This window comes from Schistocerca cancellata, chromosome 2 (assembly GCF_023864275.1).
Source record: "Schistocerca cancellata isolate TAMUIC-IGC-003103 chromosome 2, iqSchCanc2.1, whole genome shotgun sequence".
NCBI lineage: Eukaryota > Metazoa > Arthropoda > Insecta > Orthoptera > Acrididae > Schistocerca > Schistocerca cancellata.
The window spans coordinates 175,922,401-175,934,691 of NC_064627.1; the positions used below are offsets into that span (position 1 = coordinate 175,922,401).

The following is a 12,291-nucleotide window of genomic DNA, read 5'->3' on the forward strand; positions in this document are numbered from 1 at the left end:
TACACTGCCACAAAGAAAAAGAAAAGCAATTACTACACTGGAAAGATGATGTCAATTTTAATCCGGTGGTAGAATATGCCACCTGGGGTTAGTGGATGTACTGATAATGGTTTCAACATTGTCTGCCAACAGGTACCATAGTGGCATAGCTACCAGAACACCATCTTGTCTACCCTTTAGTAGAGAATGTTCACAGACAGAAGGCTCAGTGTGGTGTAGAAGTGTGAAGCAACCATGCCAAGGATACACACTCGTGCTTCCTATGGCTAACTGAGTGAGTTTGAAGGGGGTCAAATTGTGGCCTTCCAAGTGGTGGAATGGTCCTTTTGAAGAACTGTGATTCAAATTGGATATGGTGTGTCAGTTGTGCAACGATGCTGGTATTAGTTGTCACGTTAACATTCTCCGGAGATGAGGTTCTGGATGTCCACGCAGCACAGGTGCTCTCCAGGCTTGTCATATTGTAAGGGCAGCAGTGGTAGATTGTATAGCCACTGCACCTCAGATAAGAGTGCTGTTGAACCCAGTTGTGTAAACATGAACTGTTGCGAACTGGTTATTAGCAGTGAGACTACCACTCACGCTACAGCATCGATTTGCATGGCTTGACTGGTGCCGTCAGAGGATCAGTTGGAAGATGGAATGGTGTGCCATATTCTTCAGCGATGAAAGCAGATTCTGCCTGCACGCAAGTGATGATCACTTGTTTGTACGATGTAGGTCTGGTGAGTTCTGTCTCATAGAGTGCATTCGTCCAAGACACACTGGCCCCATTGCTCTGGCCTTATGCTCTTGGTGTGATAAGCTACAACTCTTGTTCACCTTTGGCATTTCTGGAAGGGATGCTAATCAGTGCTTGGTATGTGCAGAATGTTGTTAGACCCATTCTTTTGTCGTTTTCGGAACAGGAAGGTGATGTGCTGTTCTGACAGGTTAATGCTCGCCCACACACACTGCCCGTGAAACTCAACATGCTCTGAAAGATGTACAGCAACTTCCTTGGCAAGCACGCTCTCCAAACTTGTCTCCAATCGAGCGCGTATGGGATGTAATGGGACAAGAAGTGACTTGTGTGACTTGCTGTCCAGCAACTCTTACAGAACTGCATGAACAGGTCCAGCACGTGTGGAAAAAGTATACCAGGACAGTATTCGCCATTTGTACAACTGACTGAATGCCAGAGTCAGTGCCTGCATGGCCGCCTGTGGAGGCTACATCATGTATTTATATGGGTGTTTCAGCAGGGATCAATACCTAGTACATCAGAACTGCTTGTGCTATTGATCTGTAAATGTAATCATTTCATGTGTTCCATATGGACTGTTACAACAATAAATCTTGAGCGAATTGGGAATGTCTAAAAGTGTGTACTCTTACCCCCCATCCCCCTTGACAGCTAGCACTCTTGTGAACAATGTGTGCTGTTCCCATCTTTAACACTTTTGTCTATAACAGATCAGGTGTGGGATGGCTGTGGGAGGGTCTCTCGCCACAGATGAGGCCTAGAGGAGCCATCATTTACACTCTGACCTATATACTACCCTGACCCATATACTTTTACTTCTATTTAAATTATTTCTTAGTTCTGGCATCAAGATTACCTAAAGTGCCTCTTTGTTACCCCTCTCACACACTGTCATCATTCTGTCAAATTTCTGGCTGACGTCACTAAAAATGAGCGAGGTGAAGGAAATTGGGTTTTGGAAATGAGATACTGAAAGTTTAATGGGCTTTGGTATTTGGGCAGCAAAATAAGTGATGTGCCATGTATGGAAGGGCATTGTTCTGTTTAAAAACTGCAGTGCAGAACTGCAATTCATCGCTGAACACAATGCGACACCATTTATCAGCAGTCCGTGCTGCCATTCACAGTGCCACTCCAGCTGTGGCTGTTTGTGTTGTGGTGTTAATGGCAGCCTAAGCATTGGACAGTAATTTCCTAGTCCAGCTGCCTCTGACTAATGATGTGAGATGACACAGAATGTTGCAGGGAGTCCATTACTTGTTCTCGTGTGGTAGGTGCAGATGTGAAGGGGTTATGGTGACTCAGTGCACAATAAAATGATCCTAACATATGGTGGTCAGACGTGGTCAACCAGAACCTTAATGATGGGTATGTCTGGCGTAATATTCTCATGCAGTCCAACGTAGGACCACTGTCGTATCTGAATGCCCCACATATCTGTATACTGCACAATTTGACCAGCCTGCCAAATGGGTACCTTTCACACTCTGTCAGGTGCTAGTAATGATGGCTCATATGAGCACACAACAGCTCCCCATTTTGCACAGCAGGCACTCAATATCTGATGCTGGTAATGCCCTTATTCATAATGTTCAAGGAATGCTCAGTGCTCAGTTTGTTAATGGACGGAAGTGGCAGTGGGGAATGGGTGGGGAGGAGGGGGGGGGGGGGAGCGTAATTGTCAGGGGAGAGACTTAGCCTTGACTACAGCAAGTAGATTCAAGAGTAAGCAGGTTGTAATAGCCAAGCAAAGATGAAGCAGCTTGTACAGGTTAGACTCCCATGGAGAGCTGTATCAAATCAGCCTTTGGACTGAAGGTAACAACATGCCTTTTCATGTTTGCTACCATTTCAGGCGTGTAACTTCCTTTTTGTTGTGCCTTTTTCAGTTACAAATATTATTAGTTCATGTTAATATTAGTTCATGTTTATCTATTTTGCAACAAGGGCTGGAACAGCATTTTAATTCTTTCCATTTCTTCTTGTTCTGATCCAGAAACTAAATATTACTGAGGGAGGAGTTGCAACAGCCAGTTATTTTAGGAGTGACAGATTGCTGTAGATCCTTAGAATTATGCATTACAGTCTCATTGTTCCTTGATCCATTACAGGGAAAACCAAGAAACTTAAAATGTTAAAAAATGATTGATTATGTTCAGTGTGTCAGTTGTTTTCATCGATGATTGGTAACAAAGGTCCTGCCTCAATTATTTGATGAGAGCCTGTCCTCTGCTTCAAAACATAACTGTAAAGAAAGTAAAGCAAATCATACTGCATGTACTTATCGTATTTAATTTCCATTTTATTGCTTGTAATAATGTTTTATTTTTTGTGAGGCCAAACTTTGCATTATATATCTCAAAATTTCTAGAAAAATTGACAGTATTAGTGAAAAGCATTCTCTTTTTATAATAATAAGTGAGAGTCTTATAATTTGCTATTTGACAGACTGATTCTGATGAAGATTATACTACGGGCGACCATGCTGATGCTTCTACTTCAAAAAGAAAAGGAAAACAGCAACAGTCACTGCAGTCACAACAGCAACAGAAGACCAACAAGAAGAAGAAACGCAAGAAGAAATATGGATTAGCAAGATTTAATGAAAATAACCCGTGGCAGTCTTCATCAGAATCGAGGTAAATGAAAGGCTTCTTCATTTTAAAATAACATTTCTGCCAATAGTCTTAACTTTAAGATATTATGTAAATTTAAGTTTGAAGGGGGTGAAAGGAAAGGAAACAGAAGTCTCTAATGATGTCAGCTGCATTGGGACATTATGTGGAGTCAGCCCCCCCCCCCCCCCCCCCCTCCACCTTCAATTTACATAATATTTATTACAGCTGCAGATTCTGCATGGTGTCTGTTCTTCCGAACACATCCAAAAGAACAGACATTACGCATTCATATAATTGAATTGCCTCAATGGGCTATGAATCCACCAACCACCTTTAGTGCAAATGCACAATCATGTTCAACCTCCAGCAGGAATCTTAAAGTAGCGAGAATGAAGGACGTGAATGGGGGCTGCAGATAGGTGATGCAGGGTGGGAGTGTGATACGGCTGAGGGGTATACCAATTTAGTCCACACAGTTGTGATAAATGCTGTGTACAGGTGGTGCAGTGATTAACGCACTGCCCAGCAAGGTGGAGAGCCCTGGTTTGAATCCCGGTCCATTATAAATTTTCAGTTGGTACCACTGACTTCACATAAAGTCTCAATGCAGCCGACATCATGAGTTCCGTTCCTTTCCTTTCCTTTCTCCTTCTCTACTGTCAGCTTACATAAGGTGTATTACAGCTGCAGATTCCACATAGTGTCTGTTCTTATTTTTTGATTTTGTAACCTCAAAGTAATTGAAAGATCTCTGTCTTTGTATGGAAAGTTTATTTCCCAATACTGGTTAGCTCAAAAACTGAAAATTTTGTAAATTTTAGCAGGCTGTCTTTTTTTCCCAAAACAAAAATTAGAAAGAGAAAGAGAGGGGGGGGGGGGGGGGAGAGGGAGGTCATACGTCTTTATATTAATGATCTGGAGTGATGTAAACAGAGGCATATTTCTTATGTCTTCATTTCAACATTCCAATATTTGATGATGTAACTGTTGTGTCCTTTTGCTGTACTGATCTCTTTAAACTAGACACTGTAAAGATTTTATTGCTTAGTAACTCGAAGTTTGTGATATAAGTGGTACACCTTAATTGGTTATAAGTACTGTGTTGATGGTATGAGCTTCAAATAATGGACTTTGAGGTTAATTTTTGAATACAATTTACAGTTCATCTGCAGAAGAAGAAGAATTGTTACAGACTGAAGAGGAAGAAGAGGAGGAAGAACCCGAGCTTGTGTTCAAATCAGATCATGAATTTTCCCCAGAATCCGACCTAGAGGAGGGCGCTACAGAAGACCTTCCCTTGCGCAGAGCCAGAACTGCACGGAAGGGTAATAATATTTGCTGTATGCCTATTCATGAAATGCTAGTTAGTGAATATCATAAATTAGATTCCAGATCAGAGTGTTGATGATTAGTTAAATAGATTTTGAGATACTTTAGCTATTGTTTTGTTGCACTGATAGGTTTCTTGTTACTTAATAATTTTATTAATCTTTTCTGCCAAGGCATTCAATTTAGTTGAAACAAAGTATTTAATTTCACACTGTTGGCTACTTTCAACTGTTCGCTGCATTTAAAGTGCACGTTTCCCATCTTCTAGCTCATATGGCATTATGCCATAATAAAGAATCAAACATGAGATAATGCAGTACTCGTACTCGAGAAAATTTACATCCGAATCTGGACATACGAATGTGTACTTTAAGCCGAATTATGCATTTTAGTATGGTTCACAAAATTCCGATGCTCTTGAAGTATCCTCCGATTTCTTGTTTCTTTTATGACATAATGAAAGATCTTTTAATGTTTTACATGTACAAACGTACAGGCTTCCTGTGTCATCATAACTGTACAAGTGCAGTGACGCCTGTTATCTGGCTCTCTGTGGAACTGCTGAAACGAACCAATTTCTAACAGGTCACGGGAAAATATTGCGAATGGTGGTTTGAAAAGCATTACTTTCAAAGTAAATTTTGTTTTACGCAAGATGAACTATGTGTGAGAATGTACGACGAATTTCTTAAATCACAGAGCGTTTGACTCTCATTTAAAAAACTATGCTTTGAGGAAGACCATCTAGAAGAACTTCGAGACCAGGAAATCAGACATTTACATCGTTATTAAAAACTACTGATGTATCTTAAAGTGTAAAGTGCAAAAAAGATAAACATTATATGTGGAAGCTTAGCTTCTCTTGCAGCTTCTTAATCTTCAAGAGCAATATTATGAGAGAAAGCTTTTCTTTTCTTGTAGCAACACTACGTATATTAATTTAAACCATCAACTTTTCTTATTTGTGTGTTCGCGCTACTTTACAGTGATCTTGCTATTGCCTGACTACATCACGTGTCCTATGCTGTCATCAAGTGGCAGATTACGTGACATGAGCTGTGAGTGGCTTACAAAGCGTGTCGCAATTTCGATTTCAATGCTTCGGAAAGTAACATACGGTGTTTGGTGGAATTCGAATTTATACCTTTGAATTTATACCTTCGTAACACGATAATATGCAGCGTACATGCTGCTGCACATCAAAGATCTTTCCAAAACGTGTTTCTTTTTCCCCTGAGTTTCGTTTTCTAAAGTGCTGGGAAATTCTACGTCAGTGTATAAAACCATAAACATTCAGAGGATTTTACAGTGCTGAAGAGAAGTATACTGTCACTTAACACAGAAAAAGTGTATTTTCACCTGGGAGAAAGTGTATTTTCAACTGGGAAATATCTGGGAATTTTATTTCCCTGTCCATGTATATACCCTGTTGTTGTTGTCAGCCTGTCATTTTCTTTTCAGCTACAAAGGTTTAATCCATCTCTACATTAAAAAAAAAAAAAAAAATAAAATAAAATAAAATAAAATAAAAAATAAAAAAAACTGCAATGTCACTTTGTTTGGTTGTTTGGTTTCCTCCATACCATAATTCGTCTGTAAACTGAAGAATGTGGGTAATGACCTTTCCAGGAAAAATGTTGCAAATGCTGTACAGGATGACTAAGAATCAGTGTACCATCTAGTAGTGCAGCACAGCAGATACTGGTTTATGCAGATTCCATTCATGTGTGTTTATTTTGTTTGTTATAGTAATTACTAATTCTGTATTCCATATCGATTTAATGCATTTGTTTAAAAATGAACACTCCAAAGGCAGGTCTGTGCACTGTGTGGAGACCGATTTAAAGGGTGCTTTGAAAGGGTCATTATAACCTTGTGAAGCAGCTTATAGGTGCTCCTTGTGATGAAGCTGGGTAGAGAGAGTGGGTACTCATCTGCACACTCTTCAGTTTGTAGACTCACTATAATTCTCATTTCTTGTAGTTAATCATTGTAAATAATGTAAGTAAACCTTCTTGTAGAGACGACAGTCTAGTAGAAGTGCATGATAGAGGGTACTTCAGATTATACCGTAATTAGGGTTTCTCCACTTTCTATTGCTATCCTTTTCCATCACCCCTCAAGGAATTATAACAGCTGCTTTATGAGAAGCGATATATAGTTTCATAGGAAACAACCCGTAGGGAGATTCAGGCTATTTTGGTTGCCAAAGATTTTCATCCTGCATATTAAATAGGTGTTCATTTTAGGATTTTATGATTGTTGAGAAGGTTGTTGGTTTGCTGGCTGCTAATTTTAATTGACCAAATTGAGAAATTTTGAGACCAAAGAAACTAAAAACATTTGAAATGACCAGCAAGTCTTTTTTGGAGTTATTTTTGAAATTACATGTTCTTGTTTGAGATTCTAAAATTCAGTATTCCTCTTGTGAGAATAAAACATAGTAAGGTGGCGTATGAAGTATGTACCATGTTCCAACTAAACTTTGTGATTCATAACTTTTATTTTGCTGTACTAGAGTCTTTTGTTCTAGTAATTTATCTGTAATACATTTTTTAGATACTGAAACTGAAGAACTGGAAGATAAACATGCTTGCCAAAAATGTGGCAAAAGTGATCATCCTGAATGGATTCTGCTTTGTGATAAATGTGATTCTGGTTGGCATGGATCTTGTCTCAGACCTGCACTACTTGTAATTCCTGAAGGTGACTGGTTCTGTCCACCTTGTGAACATGTAAGTAGTTTACAGTAGAGAAATAAAACAATTCTTTAAAATAATACCTGGCATTATGTGGATAAAAAGAGAATCATAATTTGGTATGTGGCTTTGCAGACACTCAGAAATGGTTCATGCACAGTTACCTCCCTGGAATTCCTCTCTGGGGCACAAATAATTAGTCTTAATATTTTTGTCATTACTGTTCATTTTTGTCTTCATCTTCTTCTTCTTCTTCTTGTTTTAAGCTGCACTGTAAATTTATTTATTTATTTATTTGCAAGGAATGTTAATGTTTCATTAGTCTGTGGTTTTTACTGGTGTAGTTGTTTAGAAAATGTTGAAAAATATAATGCTGTCTGTGTTGCACATCCCTAGTGTTGGTTATAAAAGTTCCTTACATTTATTAAGGCATTCTTGTAAAATGTTTATAGTATTATCATAGTAACCAGGAATTTAATATCACATCTCAGAAATCCTCTGGCAAACCATTATTTAAAATAATGGTAGTTATACTGGATATCTTATATAAATTTGTTTTAAAGTTATGACAATATTATGGGAAGGATAAAGTGCTACTTAAGCAGAGATGTTGAGTTGCAGACAGGCAAATCAAAAAGGACTGCTAAACAAGTAAGCTTTCGGCCAAAAGCTCTTCTTCTGTATTAGACAACATACACACATACATTCATGCAAATGCAGCACTCTCTGGCTGCCGAGACCAGACTCTGAGTCTTGCATTGGCAGCTAGAGACTGTGCAAGTTGGATCTGCTGAATGTGTGTTTATGTTGTCTAATTCAGAAAGAGGTCTTTTACACAAAAGCTTACTTGTTTAACAGTCTTACATTGTGCCTGTCTGTGACTCAACATCTCGACTATATCCTTTTTCATAATACTGTCAGTATTACGTCCTAGATTTTCCTTTGTTTGTTTAAAAGTTGTTAATTACAAATTGATCAACTGATCTAGTTAAAAATTTTCATGATGAAATTCATTTTTAATTTTTTGTGTTGGTAGTGTACTCGCACTGTGTACTTGTACTGGTGGAAGCCAACCTTGGGGAAGATCAGTTTCGATTCCATAGAAATGTTGGAACACGTGAGGCAATACTGACCCCATGACTTACCTTAGAAGATAGATTGAGGAAAGCAAACCTACGTTTCTAGAATTTGTAGACTTAGAGAAAGCTTTTGACATTGTTGACTGGAATACGCTCTTTCAAATTCTGAAGGTAGTAGGTGTCAAATTCAGGGAGCGAAAGGCTATTTACAATTTGTACAGAAACCAGATGGCTGTTATAAGAGTCGAGGGGCATGAAAGGGAAACAGTGGTTGGGAAGGGAGTGAGACAGGTTTGTAGCCTATCCCTGATGTTATTCAATTTGTATATTGAGCAAGCAATAAAGGAAACAAAAGAAAAATTTGGAGCAGGAATTAAAATCCATGGAGAAGAAATAAAAACTTTGAGGTTCGCCGATGACATTGTAATTCTGTCAGAGACAGCAAAGGACCTGGAAGAGCAGTTGAACGGAATGGACAGTGTCTTGAAAGGTGGATATAAGAAGAACATCAACAAAAGCAAAATGAGGATAATGGAATGTAGTCGAATTAAGTTGGGTTATGCTGAGGGAATTAGATTTATTTAATTGTATGGCTAGGGCCCCCCGTCGGGCATACCGTTCGCCAGATGCCGGTCTTTCAATTTGACGCCACTTTGGCGACCTGCAGTCGATTAGGGTGATAGGATGATGATGAGGACAGCACTACAGCCAGTCCCTGGGCGGAGAAAATTCCCCGACCCAGCCGGGAATCGAACCCGGGTCCAGAGGATTGACAGTCAGTCACGCTGACCATTCAGCTACCGGGGGCGGACAGGCAATTAGATTAGGAAATGAGACACTTAAAGTAGTAGATGAGTTTTGTTATTTGGGGAACAAAATAACTGATGATGGTTGAAGTAGGGAGAATGTAAAATGTAGACTGGCAATGGCAAGGAAAGCGTTTCTGAAGAAGAGAAATTTGTTAACATCGAGTATAGATTTAAGTGTCAGGAAGTCATTTCTGAAAGTATTTGTATGGACTGTTGCCATGTATGGAAGTAAAACATGGACGATAAATAGTTTGGACAAGAAGAGGATAGAAGATTTTGAAATGTGGTGCTACAGAAGAATGCTGAAGATTAGATGGGTAGATCACATAACTAATGAGGAGATATTGATTAGAATTGGGGAGAATTATGTGGCACAACTTGACTAGAAGAAGGGATCAGTTGGTAGGACATGTTCTGAGGCATCAAGGGATTACCAATTTAGTATTGGAGGGCAGCATGGAGGGTAAAAATCGCAGAGGGAGACCAAGAGATGAATACACTAAGCAGATTCAAAAGGAAGTAGGTTGCAGTAGGTACTGGGAGATGAAGCAGCTTGCAACAGGATAGAGTGGCATGGAGAGCTGCATCAAACCAGTCTCTGGACTGGAGACCACAACAACAACAGTGTACTTGTATGCTAACTACGTAGTGCTTGACACAGTGCACTATCTATTCCGTAGCATGATGGTGGACCCATTTAGGCTGAGTTTGGTCAGATTGCTTTCTTTGCCAAAATTGCACTAAATTTTGATATCAGTTCAATCTTTTAAAGATATCACCATGATAACTGAATTACTAATGAAACTCAGCTGGCATTTTGTAGGTGTAGAAGGCTGTACCTCGTTAAATAGATTAAGAATGGTTCATTTAATGAGGCAAAATCATTAACACTTTGTGTTATAGACCTCGCTGCTGTCCAATAATTCCTCTATAGGACAGATAATTGTCTTTCCTTGTACTGTTGTCTAAGTGATTTATTTTTTAATGATATAAATAAAATAGAAAGAAACATTCCACATGGGAAAAATATATTAAAAACAAAGATTCCATGACTTACCAAACGGGAAAGCGCTGGTAGATAGGCACAATAAAAAAACAAACACACACACAAAATTTCAAGCTTTCGCAACCAACGGTAGCTTCGTCAGGAAAGAGGGAAGGAGAGGGAAAGATGAAAGGATGTGGGTTTTAAGGGAGAGGGTAAGGAGTCATTCCAATCCCTGTCCTTTTTTCCCCCAAGGTAGTCTTTCCGTTCCCGGGATTGGAATGACTCCTTACCCTCTCCCTTAAAACCCACATCCTTTCATCTTTCCCTCTCCTTCCCTCTTTCCTGACGAAGCAACCGTTGGTTGCAAAAGCTTGAAATTTGTGTGTGTGTGTGTGTGTGTGTGTGTGTGTGTGTGTGTGTGTGTGTGTGTGTGTGTGTGTGTGTGTGTGTGTGTGTGCCTATCTATCAGCGCTTTCCCGTTTGGCAAGTCGTGGAATCTTTGTTTTTGATTTATTTTTTAGATTTACTGTGTGTGTGTGTGTGTGTGTGTGTGTGTGTGTGTGTGTGTGTGTGTGTGTGTGTGTGTGTGTGTTTATGGAGGGGGGTGGGGAGATGCAGGCACATTGTGTTTTTAACATTTTAATCAGAACACTCCCATCCACACTACAAAATGCCGCATGAGTTTCATTAATCATATGGTTTGCTAGCTTGCCAGTTTAACTACATGCAACATTTTGTCCAATTCTGCTAAGGAATCTATACGACTTATCATTATGCAAGGGATTAAACAGTTAGACAGCACAGTTAGTCATGTACTGTGTAGTTAGCATACAAGTACACTATCAACATAAAAATATAAATATGAAGGGTGTTCTCTTGCTAAATCCAATGTGTAATGTCTGATCACATATTTTGTTGTATATGTTTGTTTAGCTCAATTTAAATGGTGATTCAGTGATTTATGTTCTTATGTCATTACGACATAGTGTATTAATAACCTATAGAACATGTAACTAACAAAAATAATCCATGAAATTGTTCTATTTTAGGCTACATTACTTGGTAACCTCCAAGAAAGTTTAAAAGATCTTGATAGCAAACTGAAACGCCGTGAAAATGAAGAACTAAGGCGTAAAAGACTAGCATATGTTGGAATTAGTTTAGACAATGTGCTTCCAAACAAATCAGAAAAGGAAGACCCAGAAGGTGAGAGACTAGACCATTTTTATGTATGGTTGTAATATTTTCATAACAATAGAGCTCACATACAGATTATGTCATTATGGTATGCTGGTAAATCTCCTCTTGAATTAAAACCAGTATTACTGTCAGCCAGGATCTAGCCTTTTGCCACTTGTGAGTGATCACTGAGGTGAATGGTTGGAAATATAGTTCTTCAAATGATGAGGTCTACAACTGTCCTTTCTCAGTGCAGGTGCTGGAGTTGACATCATCTGTGACATATCACTAGGTCATGAATAATTACACTATAACATGTAGTGAAGAAACTTCTTTATAAAACAGGACAATGCCTTGATTCTTGTAAAGAAGCTAATTCTCCTCCTGAAAGTGGGAAGGCCCATCCATGTACAAGTAATTTGCATATAATTTCCTTCACTAACTGTGAGAGACAGACCTCGAGGGAGTTGGTCGACTACCACTGTGTCTGGGTCCTGGAATTTATACAGCTACTCAGTTTATATCACTACTGGCTATTACTAAATTGGCAACAGACTGATAACATTACTACTGTGAACGGGTTTTAATTTGTGACCATGACTGTATGTATGGAAAGGTATCGGATTGGTTTTGTTTCTCTAAAGATTTCTACTGAAAGGGAACAGTAACAGAATAAATGGGAATCGAACCAAGGCTCTATTAGTAATTAAGTAAACTGTAATTTTGTGAAAGGAAATGGTTGCCAGACTAATTAGGCAAAATTGTACCAAGTACCAGCATGATCCACAAATAAAGTTGACTATTGGGACTGACTTAATCTGATACTGAAATTCTGTTTTGCTCAT

The 12,291-nt window shown here is 38.9% G+C and overlaps 1 protein-coding gene across 1 annotated transcript in view; it reads left to right on the forward strand.

Moving 5' to 3' along the window:
- The window catches only part of LOC126152217 (titin homolog), a 157,167-nt gene that overhangs the window by 86,269 nt on the left and 58,607 nt on the right, over window positions 1–12,291 (forward strand). Inside the window, exons 7-10 of the mRNA XM_049915993.1 lie at window positions 3,194–3,384; window positions 4,525–4,688; window positions 7,252–7,427; window positions 11,317–11,473. Of these exons, the coding sequence (XP_049771950.1) occupies window positions 3,194–3,384; window positions 4,525–4,688; window positions 7,252–7,427; window positions 11,317–11,473 (688 nt within the window). The remainder of the gene's footprint in view (window positions 1–3,193; window positions 3,385–4,524; window positions 4,689–7,251; window positions 7,428–11,316; window positions 11,474–12,291) is intronic.